Genomic DNA, 23,863 nt, shown 5'->3' with positions numbered 1-23,863 from the left:
TCAGTGAACTTATCTGCGTGCCTTGGTTAAATGTTTCAATTCTGCTAAGATTACAAAAATATCCCCACTTGGTTACATAATATAAAACTTACATAAAGTATTGAGTAATAAAAAGTGTTTTGTGCATAGAGGCAATACAATACAATACAATACAATACAATACAATACAATACAATACAATACAATACAATACAATACAATACAATACTATTAAACTACTACTAAACATTTTTACCTTTACCTTTTTTTTTACCTTACCTTTTTTGCTGCATTTGTCCTAATTTGAATCTGCAGTCGATCTGCAGTGCAGTAAAATTTATTGTAATAGGCTAAACGCATAACTAGAGTTCGTAAATAATAAACGTTGCAGTGCATTGTGGGCAATGTACAGCGCTTTGAGGTGTTTAAAGATCCACAGGTGCGCTGCAAACAGCCCACAGTGGCTCATTGGACCTGACTGACCAGGATCCTGGAAATTGGGAAACACCCATACTCTGTGCACTTTTACGGTCAAGTAATCTAAACAGCGAAGCGTGTGGAGGGAATGTTTGAAGTCTTTAAGAGAAGAGGAACTGTCCTTTTCTGACACACAATGAGTTGACGTGTCCTGGTATTTATGTTACAACTAACTATTAACTAACTATTTCAGTAAACTATGACAGCATTACAGAGGCGCGTGTCGTGCTCTGCACACAATGTTATACTAAAATAGTGTGTTGTCCTTATCATCTTCTACACCACTTTTTGAATCATTTGTGACTGTGACCGTGAGTGTGGGTGGAGGTGTAGGAGATGGTAAAATACTGCTCATTTAAAAGTGTCCTTAGACATGCTTATATGAGAGCCACTTAATGACCTGTATGTGACCTTTCTCTGGAATGGACACACTTTTATTTAGTAGGCTATATATGGTTATTCTGGACAGCTTATATTTCACAAGGTCATGACAGACGCTCTGTATTTTTTCCAATACGCTATGATGCTATCTTGAAAAAGTCTTTTGAATGTGTTGTAAGCCTCAGGGGAGTAGTGGCCACAGATTTACAGACAGTTTACTGAGAGGGGTGAAAGTGAATGCATCATGAATACTAGTATCCTGAAAAGCACTGCATAAACCCAAGGCATTATTGTGGATAACGGTATTTTTACCAGTACAGTTTCGTGTCATTTGATTGCATAATTCTGAAGCTTTGGTGTTGCATCCCACTGACAGTTTCGCTTTGTTTGTTTTTAAGATGTAATGTTATTTTTGTGTGTGTGTGTGTGTGTGCGTGCAGTGTTTATTCCTCATTTTAAGTTTTTGTTTTGCTAATTCTCAAATTATGTTAGAAACCCTCAAAAAGGAAGAGGTTTGCATGGGCGAAAATGGAGGAAAGTTACACTAAAACAAATGAAAAACCTACTATTGCAGTTATGGTCATGTGCTTTAGGGCAAACCCAGAGCTTTGGTTCCTTTATGAAAGTCTTAGGCGAGGCAAGTTTATCTGTATAGCACAATTCCTACACAAAGTAATTCAAAGTGTTTTATAGAATAAGAAAGACAAAAAAATAAAAAATCACTATACAACAAATAAAACATGAATAATCACAAATAATCATCATAAAATTGACATTAAAAGAGAAGAGTGCAAAATAAGGAGACACAAATAGCAAAAATATTGTGAGTGTTGAGTGTTTCCCCGTGTCTTACACTGACTAAATCCTTTAAAGGTGTTATACATGATTGCTATTGGGCCTGTGTATGATTATGGATCTCATAAGTCTGATAATATTATTGCCTGACAGTAATTCAGGGAAGTGAAAGACGGACTAAGTATTACTCATAGCATGTGTCATGTGGAAACCTCTGCCCGCAGATGAAGTACTCAAACAGTTCAGTATTGTGCACGAATATTTCAATACTCACACAAATGAACTTGAATGAACTAATCATTAATATACCACATGTAACTTATTTAACAGTGCTATCTTTATCAACACTGCAATGGCCATGAGTAAATAAAATGTGCTCAAAGTTTATCCTTGTGTGGCAAAATCAGTGTGATGTGCCAGCAGGTTAAGACTTCATCAGAATGGAGCTGTCTGGACATAATAATAATAGTAATGTATTTGGTGCAGGCTTATGCAGCTCTTTCTTTCTTCCATTCAGGGCAGAATCGTGAAGGCAGCAGTGTAAGCAGTGATGCCCAGACTCTCCTCTCCCTGCACATTTCCCCCAGCTCCTCCAGGGGGATCCCAACACGTTTCCAGACCAGCCCAGAGACACAGGCCACATCCGAATTGGTTAAATGCGCCAATAGAAAGATCCTTTCCTGATCATTGACCCGGATGTGCGTCATTGTCAGCCATGATGAGGACCATCAGTGAAGTTAGGAAGGAGTAAGGAAAGGAGACATTATGCTTCCTTCTATAGCTTATTTAGCATAGGAACCCCAGGAGGTTCCTAACCAGCAGTATGGAGCTGTGAGGCATCCCACAATTCACTGCGCAAATAAAACTGAAAGTTTCCAAATATTCATTTACAAGTTAAACACTGCAATAGATTATTAATTAAAAACTTTTGCATAAATAAACTCAACTTTACATCATATTAAGCATAACTGCTATAGAGACACACCCACATTTGATATTATAAAGTGTTTAATGCAACTTAAGCTTTTTAACAGAAACGAAACTTAAAATCACATGGCTAATTTGCATAAGATGAAAACACAGCTTGTTCCTTGCTCCAGCTGCTGTCTGACTAAAAGACAGGATTTTGTATAATATTTGCTCCATCTGTGACAGGGGATAGTGCTGCTGATGGCGAGTCTGGGTGTGTTTAGCCTGCTCTTGGTGCAGCCTTTTATTATTGGCTTTACCAATTCTTGCAACTCCCTCATCTGACCTTCCATGTTTGACAAAACACAAAAACGCAATATCCTCAGCACAGTACACTGAAGACTGGAGGGACAGTTTAAGCACAGTATCAGGAACCGCATCAGGAGCACCTCCCCATGGAGGCGTCCAGGAGCCATTTTAGCTGGCTCCTCTCAGTGGAGGAGCAGTGGCTCTACTCTGAGCTAATCTCATGTAACAGATCACTCTTTCCATCCTGCTCATGACTGTAGGTGAGAGTAGGCATGTAGATTTACTTATAGCCACAGTTGGCCTGAGGTACACTGAAATATCCTAGGCAGCCAATCTTTGTAATCAGCCTCTGACCTCCACCAAACAGCACAGCACCTTCATATGAGCCAAGGTGGGTAAAGTGTCTTGCTTAAGGCTTGTTCCAAATTCATCAAATTGGCCACAAAGCTCCTAGCATCTTCTGTCATGATAAGAATTGTCCTAACTCACCAGTCAAACAGTGAGTTAGGAAGGAGTTATGCAGGAGTTATTCCTTTCATAGCTCCTTTAGCATAGAAATCTCTGGAGTGGTATGGAGCTATGCAGAATCCCACAATACAGTCCGCTTTTTTACCTGAAGGTTTCTGAACACAGCCGATCTCTGCACTCACCTCAGTCAGGGCTAGGTTCAGGGCTAGGTTCAGGTTCTTTTATCTGCCTATAGGACTCTTATGGTTGACCCCTTCAAGTAGCTTGAAGGGGTCAACCAAGGAGGGGTCAGCTCAAGGAGTTAGATGCTTGAACCTAAGACCTAGGAGATAGGAGCTAGGAACTATGACCTAATTCGGAACGAGCCTAAGTGTCCAGCTGTCTCCCATCCAAGAACTAACCAAGGCCAACCCTGCTTAGTCTCTGAGACCAGAGTCCGCAGTCTCAAGGTGGTGGTGGAGAATAAAACGAGGACTGTGAACTGCCATAGATGTTGGCAGACAGATATGAGCTGTGAAATGGTTTAATAAGTGCTAATACTGATTTCATTGATGAATCTTATTGAAATCGTGTCGAAATGTGTCAGATAGACTGTGCAATACTGCTGACTAAACCTAATATTGCAGAAATATTGCCTACCTCCGTCATAATACATCTATGAACAAATGACGGAGCATTTGTTGGGAATAATAATTACAGTTCAATGAAAGAGGGAGGGAGGCACGCGGGCTGCTCCGCGGGACTTTCGCAATTCACTTTCTCTAGTGCACTGTGCATAGCTGCGCAGTGACGGTGGCGCGCAACCAGTCCGGACGCGTCCTGCTCTGGATTGTGATGGAAGAGGATGCGCAACACGTAACTTTCTCCGCATGTGACACATACAATGGGAATTATATGCATGTACTATAAAAGCGTGACAGCTTTAGTGAGCATGTGCACATCTCTGCGCTGACCACCAAAAAGGCGCAATTTTTTAGTGTTTCATGCGAACAAGTTGTACAGTGTGAACTCGGCCGTGATGTTGGATACTTTTGGTTCTTCGAGCGGCGCAGTACCCATCCCGGACACCTCTGATCTGCAGCTCAAAGTAGCGGCCGGGGGAGGCAGCCTGACAGCGGGAGGGATGGGACTGGAGACTGGCGCTGGGGAAAAAAAACTCCTGGATTTTACTGGAGCAACTTTATCCAAACGAAAACTTCTGGTTGGATTGGATCTCTTGTGCCTCTTCCTTGGTGAGTGTTCTCTCTTTTGGTCTGTAATTTATTTAATCAACTATATTGTTAAAGCCCACTGTAGAAATAAAAGGTTATGTATAGGCACCAGTCCATGAGGTTAAATGTCTATATTTGGCCACAATATCTATTATTATTTTCAATACACTTGCCTAAAGTAATACACTATCTCTTGTAATAATGATGGTGCTGAAAATGAACAGTGTATTCCAAGTTAAAAGTTTTTAGTTCACTCACAATCACAGGACGCCCCTCCCTCTGCCCTGATCCATGCTGGTGGGTTTAGTGCCAGCTGGTTTGTGCGTCGGTTTTGTGCGTGCCCGGGGAATTGTATAGTTTCCATGACAACCCTCAGTTCTCAGGACAGAGCTGGACCATGGGGAATAAAATTTGGATTAAGTAAATTATAAATAGGCAGCATGTGGGGATGTATTAAAGCAGTAACAATAATTGCATCATGGCCTTCAGCCCTATCCTTTACTGATGTGACTGTGTTTTAATTGAAGCAAATATGAACCCTCCCCCCTCCCCCCATCTCTCTCTCGTATTCAGGCATGCAAAACAGAAAGGTCCCGGGACAGTGAGAGGCTGGCCCAGGCCGTTCCTCTGCAGCTCTTTTGTTGTTAAGAGTTTAACTGGAGTCACAAACAACCCACTTTTCTTCCCTCATCAACATAATGGGACACACAGCACATGCGCAATTCAAACTAGGTCTCTGTCAGTACACAGCTCCACTCTGCTATTTTAATCAAGTCTGTATTGAGCTGTTAAAGGGGAGCTCTCTGGGTCTATGATCCCAGTGGAGCAGTGTTTTGACCCTTGCATTCCTGGTAGTTGTCAGAATGGCTCAGTTTTCCAGAGAAGAGAAGGTTCCCATGCATCACAACTCGCCTCTTAAAAAAACTTAAATATTTTGTTTCGGAATAAATTATCCAAAGGTGACTTGACCTGCATTATTTGAACCTTTTCTTTAGGGCACTATATCTTTTCACTTGAATGGATTGTCTCTTGCAAAGTATAATTGTAATAATCTTAGAAATACTGAACAAATAGGTTTATTTTTCTGTTTTCTCAGCATCCATTCCATTCTTTGCGTGTGAGCTTAAGGCCGTGAGTCCTTACAAAAGAGGGTTTATCTGCGGAGACCCCAGCATCACATACCCATACCTGGACAGAGAGGTGATCCCAGACGAGCTGTTGATCGCAGGGGGCGTTGTCATCACAGGCCTCACAGTGAGTACCATGTGCAGTAGTAAGGGGAAGTATACAGCTCTGGATAAATACTGGGTAAATACTTGTGGTCTTCAAGGTGTACAGGTTACACACATTATTCACAAAGATATACAAATAAAATAAGTTTAGGCATTGTGTAACGACCGGCTCTTGTGTCCTTGGACAAGACACTAAGCCCACCTTGAGTGAGCTTAGTGCCTTGAATGTAAAAAAAAAGCACAGTTGGACAGTTTTACCATTTTAATTGTGTTCACACTTGCCAATACCTTACTTCAAAACTGTGTCTAAAGTGAAACTGCATCTGGAGTTAAATCTGGACTACACCAGGACTAGAATTGAATTAAATTGACATCAGGACTAAACTGGGCTTCAACTAGGATCAAGTGTAAACTGTTATAGCTAAAATTTTCCAACGCAATTGTAGATTTTGCTCAATATTTACTTCAACAAACCACTTGACTAATATGTGAATCAACATGTTCTAAGTGTTTTGTAAACTTCTTTTTGTTTTTTTCCATCTCCAGATTGCACTGGGAGAATGTTACCGGGTGCGTTTTCGTGGTGTGAACTCTAAGGCCTTCATAAGGAACGTGTATGTGTCGTGCCTGTACAAAGAGCTGGGTTGCTTTTTGTTTGGCTGCTGCATCGGCCAGTCGCTAACCAACATGGCCAAGCTGAGCGTAGGACGGCTCAGGCCCCACTTCCTGTCTGTGTGTGGTGTAACATATGCATCACTCAACTGCACTACAGGAACTTATGTGGCATCCGTGACCTGTCATTCTGATCACCGCCTAGAAGAGGAGGCCAGGTGAGTGCAGTTGCGGTTAGCAGCAAGGGAAGTAGGGCAGTAATCACATCGTATTTCGTGTAAACAAACAGGTGACTCATCCACCTGATAATACTTTGTTTACAACTGATGTGACCGGAATAAAAGGTCACTAATCAGAGGTGCGTTGTACTCTGTGACATTTACTTGAGTAACATTTGTTTTGATGTAACAGTATTTCCCACTGTGAGTAAGACTACATGAAGACTAAGTGACAAAAAAGCTTTATGTTGGCAGTATTAAAGGATTTGAACATATTCTTCGTTGAGCAAATTTTTTGGCTACTCTACCAAACTCTAACAGTGATGAGACTGAGGAGGAAAAATCTTTAATAGTGTGAATATTCTGATGTTTGGTCTAAATACTAGTCCTTACAAATGATCTGAATCTGAGTGAGATACAAAACATATCAACATGTGAATGTATGAAAATGCAAGTGAAATGTTAACCTGAAAAAGTGGCCCAGTTAACTGTTTTTTCAGGTCTTGTTACGTACGAGTACATGAGGTAGGGCTTGTGACGCAAGTTGAAGAAGAAAAAACAATACAATTTAGCCCAATGTCCAGTTAACATTACCAACTACTGCTAATCATTACTTTGACCAGGAATATTGACAAAGGCTTTAGGGCAGTTGTTTCCTACCACGGTTCACATGGAGCATATTTCAGCCTATGTGGCACCAGGATTGTGTGAAAAAGTGATTATAATTCTATGGATGGAACATATTGTAAAAAAACCCTGCTGTTTTTAAATATATTTTCCTGTCATTTCAGAAAATCCTTTTTCTCTGGTCACGCCTCCTTTGCCATGTATACAATGCTCTATTTGGCTGTGAGTATCTCAATGTTCAATCTCACTTTTTGTGATTTGATATAATCACAAAACTCTTGCATACACAAAATATGATGCCTTCAATTACATTACAATTACAATAAATATTCACAAATAAGCTAGAGTCATCTTCACAGTGATAAACCACCGACAGCGAGAGAGAGGGCGCGATCTGAATGGACACAAACAGAGCAGCCTTTGTTGGCCTGTGGGAGGACAGAGACCTCGCCTCACTGCTCCTCTATTGTGTTAGTGTAAAGCCTTGTGCATTTAAATCTACATATAACATCCCAATACATATACACTGGGCAAGGCCTGTCTAAAGTTTACTATATACAGTACTGGGGAGGGGTCTATGGGGTTTGAGTCCAGGTCAGATTCCAGTGCTTTGAAAGAACCTGATTTTGAATAGTATTACATTGATGATAAGTAGTAATTCATGAAAACGTGTAGTCTATGAGGATATGATACTGTAAATGCATCTATTATTCTGAACACAAATGGCTGTGCCTAAGGATACAAAAACACATTGCACATAGAGGTGCACCAGATAGCACCCAGTGGCTGTTTTGGAGATTTGTAGACATAGACTCTCCAGTCTACAGTCTTTAGAAAATAATCCTTGCCTTGGCACTTGATTAAAACACTGTCCAATTGTGAAAAGTTGTAATTGATTGTGGTCATAAGCAACAATGTAATAAGTGTGGTGTGTTTTTTCTGCCCGTAGTTCTACCTGCAGGCGCGTTTCACATGGCGCAGTGCTCGTCTGCTGAGGCCGTTGCTTCAGTTCATCCTGATCATGCTGGCCGTCTACACTGGGCTCACGCGCATCTCCGACTACAGGCACCATCCGTCTGACGTGCTCACGGGCTACATACAGGGGGCGCTTACTGCCTACTGGGTGGTCAGTACATTTGTTTATTTTTCTGTCTGTAATGTTATGGTCTGATCGTTACAATATTTATTTGTCTTTTCTAGACATTCCACATCTCGTCCATGTTTAAGACCAACGGTTCAGACCTCTCTCTGAGTGAAACTCCGCTGGACAGCCCCTTGTCGCCCCAGCACACAGTCTGCTGAAGCACCCACTGTACCTCCACCTGCACCCCCACCACGCGCACCTCGTCTGAAGACAGGAAACTTAAAGAATGTGAGACTGTTTCCTGTAAAGAAAAGCCACATACCTCAGTTAATGAACGAAGTGCATGGTGCCACAAAACATTCTGTACTGTGTTAGTTTCACTGCCTTTTTAATACTGGTTTGACAAGGCACTGGACATAGAAAACTGTATTAATTTACTCATACAAACAAGTTGAAAGGGAGAGTACTCACGTCTTGACTCAACTACACTGTACTATATAATTTTATGGTGGAAGTTCCACCACCTGCTTGTCTCCATGGGTATGTTATTGCTTTGCCTAAAATGTTCCGTAGTATGGCTAAATCTATCTCAATAAAGAAAAGCAGGTAGAGTTTTTATCAATAAAAACACCTGTAACTGAATAAATGCAAGATAAATAAGCACAAATCCATACAGTGGAACATTCATAGCAAAGTAATAACATCTTCATAGAGACATTAAGCAAAGTTACATAGTGTACCTTTAAACAGTACACACTGATATTTAGCAATGGTTTGAGAATCTACCTAAATGATTGTACTGTTTTATTGAGTGAAGTTAGTATCTCTCAAGATGAGCTGTTGAAGCATTCCTAGATTATAACAATGATCATACTACAGAAATATAACAGAGCAGTTTTCATGTTTAAACAATGAAAAAACGTCTTATTTATCAGAGTCTTAGTTCATGCCGCTTTGACCTCACAGAATCCTTTGCACACTAAAACATTAAACTGCAGACGCTCCGTGCACTTGACCTGTGGACACTTTAGATTCACTTAAAACACTCATTTTGTTATGAAAAGAATCTGTAAAGCACTTTTGATATTGTTTATATGTTATTTAGTTTTTTAATAACATTTTATATAGTGTACTGTATATTTATAGTGTTTGTAACCTCTGAATGTAATGAAGGAAAGCACAAGGCAGAAGAAAAACTAATATTGTATTATATTGTTCTGCATTGAAATAACCCATTGAATGACTAAATGCGTTACCACCTTAGAAGTCATATTTGCTCAAATAGTTAAAAAAGCCATCAATAAATGAAAGTTGTTTTTTTAATTGTTGCCTTCTGTTATTGCAGTTTTGAAAATATGGGTCCATTAACAAAATGCTGATGTTTTGACCTAGTTTGTGAGTAATATAGCTGTAATTACTGGGCCTAGTCACAAGGTCCAATCAAATGGCAACAAAGAATAACGTTTGCTTTTTCAGCACAAAGTAGTTTTATTTAATCACAAAGTTGCATTTTTTTTGTAATCTGAATAGATTTTATCAAGCTGGACCCAGTTCCTGTTCACACTTGGTTTGGTGTTGGTTTGAGCCCTGTCTAGTTGTGATGCAGACTTGGTTTTGTTCTAGTCCTGCTTTAGTCCTTGAAAGAAGTCGCCCATATATTAATACTTGCTCCATATGAAATGATCAATCATCAAACTATAGAAGGTGAACCCAACCTATCGGCTCATTCTGGACAATAGGGCTACAGAATCCAGACTGGTTCTCTCTGTATTTTCTTAAGGATGTAGTCTTGACTTGCCAGGCAAACAAAACCTCATAAAAAGGAAGTAGTTTATTATCCCCAAAGTCGCAAATAAGTCAAACAATGCAGACTTTTGATTGAGTACGCTATTTCACAACCGTCTACAAGCAAGCCTACAAACATATACTTCTTTCTTTGTCCTAAGCAGTGACACATTTTGAAAACCAGGCACAGTTTATGTCCTTTAATTACAAATTTATTCATTAACTGTTTGGCTTTAGTCCTAGGAGTGTTTTATGTAGGTTTATACTCTGATTTGCAACAGGATGTAAACAGAACACTTCACTTCAAGTGTCCTTACCTTGTGTCTAGCTCTATTCACAAAACCAGAGAGAAAAACGTCTATTTCACATGTTTACTTGAACTTCAATAGCAATACAAGACAATCAGAACACTTGAGGCTGATATTTACAGGGACCGCGGGCAGTTGCAGAAAAGTTTTGAGGTCTATAACATGATTGGCTTTGGAGTCAAAAGTTCAGTTGCAAAGTTCATGTCAACAGTTCCATCACCAAAAGTCTGTGGCAGAAGGAGGCGAAGGTTTTTGGCCTTGTGGTGAGATGGGATTGGTCGAAACAGTTCAAAATCAGTAGCAAGGGGAGTATAAGAGCCCCCTGTTGGTATATTGATAAAATGCGTCACTGTGGTACATTAATTATACAAGAATGGTTTATTTACACACAATCTCTCACCCATTCACTCTCACATGTCATGCTCACTGGCACACTTTCTCCCTATAGTACGTAGCCTGATAAAGCCACTAAAAAGTCATGCACATGTTCTTTGAAAGGATTTTTTGGCAACACACAAGTGCTTTTCTTTGACACACTGTTTGCTTTGCTACAGGGGAGGGCAACACCAGCCAATGAGCCAGTAGAAACTTAAGACAATGATGGGCTAATAAGAAGAAAGCACCAATGACATGGGAAGACACATCAGGGAGCAAGGAGGAGAGAGAGAAAGAGGACTTAGGTCGAGTTCAACATGAATCACAGTCTTAAAAAAAATAATAAACTAAGGATGAAACAGGGTAGTCTCGTGGTGATCAGGAGATAGAAGCAGGAAGGAGCCATCAAAATTAATATTATATAATTCCTTTTTTCATTGCACTAAACCATAGACTTTACATAAAGATAAACATCTGTCTGTGGGTCATTTATTTTCTAGTTGGGGTTTCTATGAATTGGTGGTATGTGTATGCATCCTATATGTCATGTAGATGCAGTAATATAGTTTAGTGGACATTTCATAACCTTTAAATACTATGTCAACAGTATGTGCTAAACTGCTGCCTATAGCCGTCACTGATCAAAAGATTGTTAGCTTCATCAGTGATGGGTTCCTTATCTACCTTTATGAGAAGTCTATGCACGACACCGCCACTGTCCAGATAAAATTCAGTCTTAATTTATATGATAATTTGACGTTCCTCCTCCTGCCTGTTCCTATGCCCCAATCACCACCGCCCTAGTCACAGGCTCGTCACCCGCTGCATCTGTCCATCCTCTCCCTCTGACGTGGGCTCTGGCGTGTACACTGCATCACCGTTTGAGGCCAGCGGAGGGGGCTGGTAGAAGGTCTGCATGTGATTGGGCCGTGGTCCCAGTGGGGGGCGCCCCAGGCTGTAGGGGAGCTCTAGAGCAGGTCTCTGTGGCTGTCCTCCAGTGGGACTGAGCTCCTCTGGACCCTCAGGGCTGCTGTCGGGGTAGGACATGGTGGGGGGTGAGGTGCGGGTGTAGAAGCGCGGGGGAGAGCTGCTGCGGCTGTACACCTGTGGGGAGTGACGCGAGTACAGGTTGTTGGGAGGCGAGGTGGCGTCTCTGGGAACAAAGATGTTGGTTGGGGGAGAACTTCGTGGGAAGATGCTAAGAGGAGGGGAACGCCGTTCGCCCGGATACAGCGGCGATGGGTTTGAGTCTCGGGCGTAGATTGGAGAAGAATCAGCGTCAAGGTCGAGGTCAGGGGTCAAAGGTAAAGTGAAGCTGCCCTCAGAGTCCTCTCTGTCTCCATGGTAACGCAGTGAGCCTCTCTCTCTTCCCCGTTTCCTTCCATCTGCCCCATTGTCTTTGCCCTCAAACATGAAAGAGTCCTCTCTGTCAATGTCCACACCCCCTCTCCAAACATCCAGTGCCCGATCCTTCTGCACATCGCCGTCACGCTCTATCCCTCCTCTCCAACCATCTCTGTCCTTTAAGAAGGGCTCTTCTTTGTCCCTGTCCATGCCACCTCTCCAAGCATCAATCCCAAAATCTTTTTTCTGGGTGATAAATGTCTCTTCTTGTTCCATGTCTGGTCCACCTCGCCAAACCTCCATCCTGCAGTCACGCTCCTCTCGTGCCCTGTTCACTGCTGAGCCCCACTCAGCCATGTCCTCCATGCTCTTTTGAGAGCTGAACGATTCATCCCGCCTTCGCTCAGACGCACCCCTCCACTCCTCCACCATAGCGTCTCGTTTTAATAGATACGTTTCGTCCTTGTCCCGGTCGGGGGCCCTCCATGAATCTACCTCTCTCTGCTTCATAAGTAGAGGTTCCTCTAGAGCTTTGTAGAGGGGCTCAGACTCCTGGGGCGGAGGGGGAGGAGGTGGGGGTAGAGGACGATCTCGATAGCGCTCCCGTTCCCTCTCGCGGTCTGCCCCGCCACTGGACTCCACTGTGCTGCGGTGGCGGGACAGTGTGCCAGGTGTGCGGCTCAGAGTGGAGTAGGGCCTCGCCTGGACCTCTGGGGGGCGCACTGACTGTTTATCCGGCAGTCCTCGGCGTCCCAGTGTCCCCTGCAGCTGAGACCTCTCCTCTTTATCAGACCAGCCATCCTGTACACGAGGAGTGGTCATGAGATCCTGGGTGCTTCGGGGCGGTGGGTGAGGGTCCTGATCTGTAGGGTGCCTTGTCCACCCCTCCTGTGCATTTGGGCGAGTGGTGGGCTGTATGGTCGAGGCCCATGCATCTTGAGGGGGCGGAGCATGTCGGGTCAGAGTGGCAGAATGTGCGACAGTGGTCCGGTCATGGTGAGGCCGGGCTAAGCTACCGTAACGCTCTGGAGGAACAGGCATGGGTACAGACGGTCGCAGGTTGCTCTGCACCAGCTCTGAGATGATCATCTTTTCCAGAGCTGCTGCATCGGACAGGTTACGCCTCATCCCTGTGCCACTGCTCAGGTCTGATGCTCCATGAGGGGTGAGGAGACCAGGAGAGATGTCATCTGCCCCTATCCCAACTCCACCGTCTCTGAGGAGATCAGTGCTGCCCACCACTCCAGCTCGGGACCCTGGGGTTGTTCCTAAACCATGTAGCGTGAATGTGTTGGGAGTGTAGCCACCATTGAGGCACATGCTGTCCAAACCGCAGGACTCCTGACTTTGAGAAACACCACCCTCTGTTGGAGAAAAGACATATATCAGAGCGGAACAAGGAATAGGTGCATGTTGCATGAACCATTCATGAGTGAATGAGCAGAGAGTTATGTGCCTGCTTGAAATGTGGACCAAAGCGTCTTGTTTGATGAAATGTGGATTAATTCCCACATGGAGTGGATGCTTTATGTTTATGGTCTATGCATAATTATTACTGAGTGCAATTGTCGCACAGAAAGTCAAGGATGTGGTGCTCAATGATTGATTGAATGAGCACAATAAAAGAGAGCTCATACTCGGCTTGTTTCTGAAGGTTCCTAGTGGTCCGAGTTAAACGGAGGGACAGAGAACGCAAGAAAGACAAGATTTGAGAGAATACAAACTACTGTGCTTACATACAAAATATACAAGCAGTACAAGCACTAAGATACATCACTGTTTTGTTATCTTAATACAAATAATCAGAATCTATGAATGTTACCTGTGGAGGTGAAAGGTTGGTTGTATCCTTGGGCTAACATAGTGTCATAGGGAGAAGCCCCAGCATGTGTCTGCAGCACTGGATTAGTGAGGAAATGATTTCCTAAAGCAGCTGGAAGTCAAACATAAAAAATAAATGTAACTACTGAATACAAGAACAAGGACATTCTGATTTGAATAAAATGAAAAAATAAAAAGTACCACGGTTTAGTGTAGGTGTGTTGTTAACATCCGCTGCTATAAAAGATGATTCAGTCTGCCTGCGAACTGTGTCGTTCCACATCCTCCTGATGCGGCTCTATAATAGACATATTTGCCCAAGGTCAAATGTGAGTCAGACAAAAGGAGACGTGCCGTGTGTGGTAACAGACCTGTCTATTGGCTGTGGCTCTGCGGCTCTGGCTGCTGGTGTAGCGGCTGTTGGACCTCAGAGCGCTGCCTTTGACTGAGTCTGGGGAGCTGCCGGATGAAGGCACGCAGCACTGGGACAAACGCAGGCACCGGCCGTACTCCTTCTGACCCTGCACATGACAGAGGGACAAGTAACACGCTGTCGCAAATCTAAGTCTGACAAAGGCTAGTGCTGCCACTAGGGGGCTGACCTTTCGAGCCAGAGTGCAGTGCAAAATGGTGATGAGGAGAGCCTGAGCAGTGTTGAGGGAAGAAAAGAGGTAAGCCAGTAACAGAGATGGAGCGGACAGGAACATGAGCCCCGAGGACCAAGTGACGCTCTGCAGAAAGAGCAGAGTCAGAGAGCCGACAGCCCAGGCCCTGAGAGAGAGAGGACACAACAGAGAAAACGTGAGGCCACAATACAAATGCCCACATCCCATAGAAACACACAGTCACTTAAAATAAAGACTGAGAAACAAGTAAGTGATAAACAGTGCAAGTATGTTATTTGTGTAGATTGTATTTTCCATGTTATATTTGTATACACACCAACAGACTTCCAGCTGTAAACATAAGAAGTAATCTCCTTTTGCTATGGATACTACCTTGACGGCTGAGGGATTACAGAGACAAGCAGACAAGTTTTTCTTACATTTATTAAATACATTTATGTGCCCTGATATGACATTAGGGCCATACTATGTAATACAGTAACATTTCCACTACCTTTGGATTTTTTTGCTGAACGCAGCAAACCTGTGTCCCAACATTTTCTATTTATAGACTAATATGACCCATCAGGGTGACTCAAACTACGTCTTCTTGTACATTTAATTTTGTTCTATGTAAGCAATGTGCCATTCTTTCACAGCCTTTAATAAACATTTTCCACATTTTCTCTTGAATCCAAACAGCATGATGCGGGTACTGACCTCAGGTTGTCATGACGACTGGAGTCTGGCTTGAGCGCTGCCGTGCTGTGCATTTTATGTAAGGTCATTACCAAGACAACCAGGTTCAACTGAGACCAAAAAGAGATGCATCACACACAAAATCCCTCCAATACATCAATACAAAACAAGAATAAATATGATCATAATCAGGTTAATGTGTTTACCGTGATGATGACAGCCACAGGGCCCAGAAAGCTCCAGATGAAGTAATTGTCTGTTCGTAGCCAGCATCTGAGTGAGAAAAATATATTAATTTTATTGTATTCAAATACAACAGGAAGATGAACATATTAGTGACATGTAAGTAAACTGGTCCTCTCCATCCACTAACGATACCTCCTCCGGTGGTAATGTGATATTCAAAGTGTTCAATTTGGACGGATGGGTGGACGAAATTAAAGTGCAAGTAGTAAGATAAATATAATACAGAATTAGAGCTGGCCCTGGTTTCAGCTCTGGGTTTAGTTCAGGTTTTTCATTTCTTTAGTACACTTGCTTAGGGTTAGGGTTTCTTGATTGTGACCCTAAATGACTCACTGGCTGAGATCAGAATCCAATATTTATTTATTTTTCTCCTTTGTGGTGCTACTTGAAAGCCAAATGGTTTTTTTTAATAACCACTAGCATTACATTGACCAAGTTGTTCTTACGCAGTTTTAGATCCATATCCTCTGAAGTCTATGGCCGCAGACACAGCCACCACCAGCCCAGGTATGGAGTATCCACATAGGTAAAAATATTTCCTCCGAGAGTTTCTTCCCTCAAAGACCTCGCGCTGTAACAGATACAGCTCCACTGCCTCCAAACACAACCAGCAGAAGACTGACAACAGCGAGAAGTGCAGCAGGCCAGCAATGATAGAGCACAGAACCTGGGAGTGAAGAAATAACATAATCTTATGCACATCGCTTTGAATAAATTCAAACTCTGTAAAAAGGTTGTGTTCATATTATATATTTTTATGAGCCTTTACAACTCTATGCCTCAACCCTCAACCCTTTACAACACTTGGGCGATAAGGCAAAATATAATACAAAATACAATTATTTCTCATTGGTTTTGATTCAAAGTTATGGTTTCTAATGAACAAAACTAATAAATATGATGTTTATTAATAAGATTTATGACTACAGATTTACACTTTGAAATACTCAACAAATAAGCTTTTACTACCACAGGATTGGCTGTAGACCGCTCTTAAAAAAACACAAAGCTAACAATTGTGATTTGTAATGATTAGATCTCAGTTAAAATTCTATCAATTCCTCAGACCTGTGAGACACCATTGTGCACCCATAAAAGAGAAATTTATAATTATAATTTGTGTCAATCAAGTTATCCGGAAAAATTAAAACTATCAAGCCCATTTGACCAAATAATACCACCACTTTTTATACTTGAGTGAAAAAAATGCTTTTTTAAAACTTTTTTCGAAGCATTTGTGACAATGTAAACGTCAATGTAAACCAAAATGGCCTGTCCTCCAGCTATTTTCTTTTAACTATAGGCTCTTTAAGAATGTCATATGAACACCACAAATGTAAAAACAGGATTGATTTTCTATTCTAGTGCACTTACCGTGTATTGGGCCTTATTGGCACCCACAAGGAATAGCAGCTCAGTGAACAGCAGATTGGCCCATAGGTTGCAGTGGATGGTGCTGTGGTCTGTGTGCCATGGCGCCCCCTGGCAGCAAAGTGTGGCAAGGCAAGTTCCCAAACACACCAGGGCTACAGAAATGCCCACCCAGGACACCACGCTGACAAGAAGCTCCTCCACCCCAACTCCAGACTGGTAGATCGTAACAAGTCAGTCATATTACTTATTTTTATATTATACTATTATATTATACTAACTCTAGACTATGGTATGCCACTCACCACTGGTTGTTGATAGGTCATGAGCACTGCGTAGCTGGACAGGTGGTTACAGGCGCAGGTTGTGTGTGTGTTGTTGGTGTGCAATAACCGGCAGCCCTGTGTAGACCACCTGCCGGAACCCGACGCCCCTGTCGCATTCCAGAAAGAACAGTTCGGACCAAAGTGGTTTTCCAGCTTCGGGACAGAGACAGAAAAACACATTAAGCCACTTCAGAAAATGTCAGGCAAACTCCATGGGGCATTCGGTTGGAATAAAAGCTTTTACCTGCACTCATGAAATGACAACAATTGTTAAGCAATCATTAATTTTGCCTGGTCAAGGATGATTTGTGATGTGAGGGGGACAGGGGGTCATATTAAAAAGAGATCTAAAAATCATACGCCAACTTTATGGGTGGAAAATATCCAAGGTTTACAAAGCTGTAGTAGTGAACGCTGCTATATACACACACAGAATAACAATATGAATCCTACTCATGCATTCTATAAGTAATCCTAGCATGCATGAAAAACATTTTGTATTTGTAATTGTGAAAATAGCCATCTAGATAAATGTTGTTTCCATTTCTAACAACAACAGTTGACAGATTTGAATTTTTATTTTACAATGGATCATACCTGGACAACTGAGCGATTACACAGATATAAACCATGATATTATCCTTAATCCCAGTTATTTTAGCCATAATCATTGTGACGCAAAACTTCAATAGCTCACTACCTATATATAGCATTGTAGGTATTTTAGTATTATTAGTCATTTTTGGGCTACTCTTCTGTATTACAACACCCAAAAAAGGTAAAACATTGTAGGACAAACCTGTAGATGTCGCAGTGTGAAGATGACGGGCTCGGAGAGATAGACCCTATTGGAGCCTCTGTGCACGGAGGCAGAGATCACGTGGGAGTTGACAACTAGACTCCGCCTCCTCACATCAGAACTCTGTCCCATACCCAGGCCCATTCGTAAAGTGGAGTTCTGTGTGGTAAGGAAGGCCCCCAGGTTCTTATACAGTGCAAGCACCAAGTTTACCTGACCTGAAGAGAGCAGACATATTATTAATCATTATATTGAAAAACCTGCACAATATAAACAAGCTGAGGTTGGCATCACAGACCATTGTTACTGTACTGCTGCAAGGCCAGTGCTGAAATCTGCAGGATGCTGTCGCTGTCATACGAATGAGGAAAAGTCATGTCCTGGATGTCTGCCTCTGTGTTTAGTACATACACCTCCAAATCTGTTCAAACACATATTCATGGTTTCAATATTTAAGCAAATCTATTTTAGGACATTCAAAAAAAGATAACACTCTACATGCACAACATATTGGCAAATTCTACAAAAAGCAATATTTCACAATGTTTTCATTAGGAATAAAGATTTACACTGTTTTTCCTTTTATAGCCTTATTTAAAATGTGTTCAGATGTTCAGTGCATATATTTGTAGTAGCTCTGGTTTAGTCTATAGTTTTGTCTCCTAAAGAAGCACTTTATATGTCACCTTTGGTTTAACTGATGCATCTAGATCATAGGCTGTATAAAGAAGTAGACTAAGAGCCACCCATAGTGCACGACTCCAGTCAAATGAAGCTTATCGAGCCTAGCAGTTATAGGGGCAAATTTGGATCCAAGTTGCATATTAGGACTTCCAAGCACGAGTATCATAGCAACTAAAGAGCCAATCCGGAGCAAGGCTGCTGAAGGTAATGCTCCTTCCCCCCTGCACTGTTAGTTTAGCAGGAAGCAGGCACTTAGCAACGCTGTCAATCAAACCTGTTGCAAATGCTAACGGGAGCGACCTAAGGAAACCAAGGCTCCTGATTTGTCTGTTATTAATATATCTTGAGTTACGTACACAATAGCAAAATAAAAATATCAGGATCCTGTAGAGCGGATTATTACGAACATTTTAAGACCAAAATGACAAGTCTGACAGCAGCAGTTCCGGACAGAGGGGGGACATTTTGGCTTCATTTAAATTGGAAGCCACAGTTATGGAGCCAGAAGTGCACCCTTGCTCGCTTCCTACTTGGAATGCGGCGGCTAGCAGGTTATAAATACAGTCTATGGTCTAGATAGTGTGTCAGAATATTGTATTTATTGTAATATGAATGAATCTAAAATGAAAGGCAAACAGCATACCAATATTGGGTGCTCTGTCACTGAATCGTCCTTCATAGAGGTTGTTGGCCAATAAAAACGCTCCTTTCTCCACTGCGTCTAACAGCAGTGAGGCCGAGCGTGACTGGTCAGCATTGCTCATATCGGCCCAGGACATAAGAGCCTCTGGACCAAGCAGATTATCGACTGTCTGAACCACAGCCTGCGACAGAAACAGAAAATATTTTATACTTTGTACTTTATACCACAATAAATGTTGGTATAGATCTGCGCATCGATCCTCATAGCTCACCTGCACATAAGCTCGACATGTGCGCTCCCTCTTCTGCAGCTGAAAAGAAGAAAAGTAGCTATTGTTAGACCCATCCACAGTGACATTTCTACCTACGGTTCAGTTGAAAGGTCAAGAGCATCATTTACCTTGTTATAATTACGTGCAGCTGATTCTTTATTGGCTGGTCTCAAGGCTTGTAGCTGAGAGTCCAAGATGTCCAATAGCTGTTCGATTAGTTTGACAGACATGCTGACATCACCCGCATAGATCCGCCCCCGGGTCAAGTTCACCAGCTCCCCTGCAATATTGGCTGCATTCTCTCCACTCTTAATCTGCACAAAGGAAGGAGCGCTCATAATGTCAAATATTGTGACATTTAACGTAGAAAAGCCACACTCGGGTGGAAGTGGGGCCTTTGCACAGCAGTATTTGTGTTTGGCTGGAGATGGGACAAACCTTCTGTGCAATTTGGCTGACCCATGGAGAGGTGCAGTTAGAAAGGTCAGGTCCTCGGGAGCTCCAGCCCACGGGTGATGACATGCACTGGTATGAGGCGATACCTGCAGGGACCAACGGGGGGCAGCTTTTTAGACTCACAAAACTAACAAAGAAGCTTTAGTGAAGGATTACTCAACAATTAAACATTGCTAGCATTGTTATTACCTTTCACAATGACCTCAGTATGCTCAGTGTTGAATTATATGATCTTACATGCTTTCATCGCTATAGTTTTTTTAATTCTGTTGCCAATTATGTTATTGTGGGTTGTAATGAAATCTTGTTGGATATTGTAGAAATAAAATCATATGACAAACAGATGCAAACTGACTAACAAAGAATTCAGTCTTATAGTAATTCACTTATTCAGGTAGAATTGGAATTGGGCCAGATTCGTCCATTACGGGATATAACTGCAAAGAGAAGCACTACAAGTTTATAAACATAACCTATGTACAAGAAAGCTTTTCCTCAGAGAGAGAACTTGGCTACAGAGTCAGTACAAATGAAGCCAGTTCAAACAGAGTGCCAGAGAGTATTTCAAAGGAAGTCAAAAAGGAGAGTCCAATGTAAACATCAATACAGGCACTCCCACAGCTAAAACAGCCCTTACCCAGAGAGCCTTTGGGACAGGGCCTCTCCACTGTCTCTCCCTTCAGTGTGGGCGGCCACTGCACCCCTCGTGCCACCCGCCCCTCACAGCCGCCAATCTGCCCTGGACTCCCAGGAGCCAGGGGCACCCGCAGAGGAGGGCGTGGTGTCAGAGGAACCATGGCTGTGATGGGACGTTGGTCAAATGGCCCGCGATTTATGACCCCGATCGGGTGGGAAGCTGAGGGCTGCACTGGGGTTAAGGAGACAGTGGTGGTGTAGGAGCGGACAGTCGTCATCAGTGAGGACAGAGGACCTGGATCAAAAAGACATCTTCATCAAGCACAATTGCAAGGTCAGGGTCTACAGCTCTTATTCAAATCTGAAGAAGGATCAAAGCAGACTGGTCTACAGCTGGTGAGGCAGAGTGTTGTAAGCTCCATTATAAACTCAGTAACAGCATGAATGATGGCAGCTTGCACTTTACAAGCTAATTAGAATCACATTTACCAGCAAGAATGCATAATATTGATTTATAATGTTTTCTACTTTGAAATTTTTATATGAAATTATTACCCTTATAAGCCAAACTTTCTGTTTATCTAACCTTAAACTACGGTCAATTAGAATTCTAAGGCTAACTGACATGCATTATTTTAATCCTTACTTATTATCACAGAAAACCACCATGTGGAGAATACGGATATAGTGGTTGATTTATTTACTTTAATTGCTGACAACAGTTTAATTATGAACCATATGATGAAGTGTTTTGTGGTCAAACTAACCTTTGGTGGGGGGCGGCGGTGTGAACTGGAGGGGGTATCTAAGCACATAGTAGTTATTCCACACATAGAGCTGGTTGTCTCGGGGGTTATAGTCGATGGAGGAGATGTACTGATAAGGGTTGGGAAAGGGGATTTGAACAGGCAGTTCTTGTCCTCTGCTGGTGTCATAGGCGTACACCACCATGTCACTGCCCACCCGCCCCTCCGCCTGCCCCTCGTCATCCTGGAAGACTGAACGCACCGCGTACAATACTCCACAGGCCATGAAGGCGTTACTGGCACCGCGTTTGTCGAAGCCAGTGGCCCATGTCCCCTCAAAGCGCAGTGTGTACGGGTTCACCTGCACAAAAGACGCTCAATACAAGACCTATTCTTCTTATCAACAGCATTCATCTGTTTTCTTTTCTTCCTACCTGGCTGACCACAATGCGTCCATTATTGGCTTCAGTCGAATAGATCACCCAAAGGCCATTTTCATCCACGGCAAGATCGATGTCGGACTTCCCTCCCCAGCGGTATGGAGAGGTGTCATGGTAGTTGGCATTGACCACCACAGCCTCACCACTTTTGATGCGTGTCCGGAGGTCGTACTTGACCAGGTTTCGCGTTCGCTCCTTGTTGTAAAACACAGCACCATCGTACACCACAAAACCGGTCCCATCCACCCGACTGGGCAGCCTGAAAACATGCAGCGTTTAGCACTAATAAGGGCTGGCTGGGGCATATTTATAATTTAAATTGACACTAAAAACCCTTAATCCATTTAATCTTGCAGAGGGCAATGCAGTCAATTGTTTTTCATTGAGAATGTAATAAAGCATGCATAATTCATATTTGCCTCCTCCTTCAATCATTAAAATATGTTCTATTCTAGTCAAAAATGGGAGTCAAGGTTAAAAAAAAGTGTGTTATGGTCTACAAAAGATCATGCAATTTAAATAATCACAAATAGTTATTTTTGATTTTTAATCATACAGTTACATAAATCAATGCAATGTGAGTGCCAAGAGAATATGGCTCAAACATGCTTTTAATGTACTGCTAAAAGGTACTATGTAACTTTTCTGGTGGAGGGTCTGTCACCTGCTTGTCTCCATGGAGATATTATTGCTTTGCCTGGAATGATCCACAATATGGCAATAAATCTCCATTGAGACAAGTAGGTGACACCACTAGGCCAAGGTTCAGATCAGATCTGTGGCAAATGCATGCAATAAAAAACACCTCAAAATAGATACGTTTGTTGCCATACTATGGGACATTTCAAGCAACACCGTAACATCCCATAGAGACACGTAGGTTGCAGACTCCCACCACAAAAGTTACAAAGTGCACCTTTAATAGTGGGTTATTGTCATAGTTCTGTTAGTTCTTGCTTAGACCTAGATACATGCCAGTGATAAAGCCAGCCTTAAACAGTGTGTTCAGTCTGACTCACTTGTAGGTGGTGGTGACCCTGTTCTGTCGGTAGTCGTCCCAGGAGGCATACTCATACAGCACCTCTGTCCTATAGGGTGTCCAGGGCATGACGTAGAGCCGGTCTCCTGCCTGCAGAGGGTCCTTACACCACGCCCCCGACTGATGCTCCGCCTCCAGGAGAGACGAGGCCGGGCCGATGCTGAGCAGTGAGCCCGGACACACGAAAACTGGGAATCGGGGAGGAAGGAGGGGGTCAAGAGGAGGATGTGAGGAGGAAGAGCAGGAGAGAGAAGGAGAGAGTGGAAAGACAGTGAAGGCAGGTGCAGGATGAAAATGGATCAATGCATGAAAAATGTCATGAATCAGATGCAGCGAGATTTGAGAAACAGAAAGAAGAGACAAAGAGAGGAATTTAAAACACCTGAATTTGAAAAGAAAGGCAGCTGTGTGTGTGTTGCATCACACAGTGATTAATGTGTGATACGACTGGGGCACTGCAATTAAAGTGTGTTCATGTGGCTTGTGTTTGGGTTGTGTTTTTATGAGAGTTAGTGCAAAAAGACTGAGAGTGTGAGAGGTAGAGTCAGGGACGCAGAAGGCGGGGCTAAATTTTGCCTTGAAGTGAATGAGAGGGCAGGTTAGTTTACGCCAAGCACGATTGGTCCACCGACATGTCAATAACTGTATGGACACTTAATGTACTCCTCACACTGGCATGCAGAGAGGCATGCACACACATTCACACAGAGAAGCAGACATCCAGACGGATAGTCACACACATTTGGTCTTATTTTTCCTATGGAGATAAATAAGGGGCTCTTCCTATAAGGGAAGAAAAGGGAAAATAAGCATGAACGGATGATTGGACAATAAGGAATGAAGCAAAGATAGAGAGGAGAGTAGTAGTAGGAGTAGTAATAGTGCGAAGATTATTCAGAGGATTATTTTAAATGACATGTTTGTGTAGTGTTTGTTTGCTGTAGTTTTATTTGTTTGTGTTTGTGGG

General features: G+C 42.6%; 2 protein-coding genes across 4 annotated transcripts in view; one reads left to right on the top strand and one right to left on the bottom strand.

Annotated features, from left to right (window-relative positions):
- The first annotated feature begins 4,103 nt into the window (after positions 1-4,103).
- Positions 4,104-9,581, top strand: LOC117373352 (phospholipid phosphatase 3-like). Its single transcript, XM_033969342.2, has 6 exons — positions 4,104-4,550; positions 5,626-5,783; positions 6,308-6,591; positions 7,383-7,440; positions 8,168-8,344; positions 8,419-9,581. The coding sequence occupies exons 1-6, from the start codon at positions 4,337-4,339 to the stop codon at positions 8,518-8,520; spliced, it is 993 nt and encodes a 330-aa protein (XP_033825233.1). The 5' UTR covers positions 4,104-4,336; the 3' UTR covers positions 8,521-9,581.
- A 753-nt stretch (positions 9,582-10,334) lies between these two features.
- The window catches only part of LOC117387956 (adhesion G protein-coupled receptor L1-like), a 28,495-nt gene continuing 14,966 nt past the window's right edge, over positions 10,335-23,863 (bottom strand). Inside the window, exons 5-25 of one of the 3 annotated variants that reach the window (XM_033985678.2) lie at positions 22,877-23,084; positions 21,852-22,116; positions 21,439-21,778; positions 20,673-20,966; positions 20,018-20,121; positions 19,708-19,893; positions 19,580-19,618; positions 19,309-19,489; positions 18,280-18,402; positions 17,982-18,199; positions 17,162-17,335; positions 16,860-17,072; positions 15,932-16,152; positions 15,446-15,512; positions 15,261-15,349; positions 14,538-14,706; positions 14,307-14,456; positions 14,137-14,233; positions 13,937-14,047; positions 13,752-13,772; positions 10,341-13,478 (exon numbers count right to left, since the gene is read on the bottom strand). In XM_033985678.2, coding sequence (XP_033841569.1) covers positions 11,575-13,478; positions 13,752-13,772; positions 13,937-14,047; positions 14,137-14,233; positions 14,307-14,456; positions 14,538-14,706; positions 15,261-15,349; positions 15,446-15,512; positions 15,932-16,152; positions 16,860-17,072; positions 17,162-17,335; positions 17,982-18,199; positions 18,280-18,402; positions 19,309-19,489; positions 19,580-19,618; positions 19,708-19,893; positions 20,018-20,121; positions 20,673-20,966; positions 21,439-21,778; positions 21,852-22,116; positions 22,877-23,084 — 5,174 coding nt within the window. In that variant the 3' untranslated portion in view covers positions 10,341-11,574. Of the gene's footprint in view, positions 13,479-13,751; positions 13,773-13,936; positions 14,048-14,136; positions 14,234-14,306; positions 14,457-14,537; positions 14,707-15,260; positions 15,350-15,445; positions 15,513-15,931; positions 16,153-16,859; positions 17,073-17,161; positions 17,336-17,981; positions 18,200-18,279; positions 18,403-19,308; positions 19,490-19,579; positions 19,619-19,707; positions 19,894-20,017; positions 20,122-20,672; positions 20,967-21,438; positions 21,779-21,851; positions 22,117-22,876; positions 23,085-23,863 lie in introns of all 3 variants that reach the window. The other 2 variants (XM_055225260.1, XM_055225264.1) reach the window with 2 other exon arrangements.

This window comes from Periophthalmus magnuspinnatus, chromosome 1, assembly GCF_009829125.3.
Source record: "Periophthalmus magnuspinnatus isolate fPerMag1 chromosome 1, fPerMag1.2.pri, whole genome shotgun sequence".
NCBI classification, from domain to species: Eukaryota; Metazoa; Chordata; class Actinopteri; order Gobiiformes; family Gobiidae; genus Periophthalmus; species Periophthalmus magnuspinnatus.
This window is presented reverse-complemented; position numbering and strand designations above follow the sequence as displayed.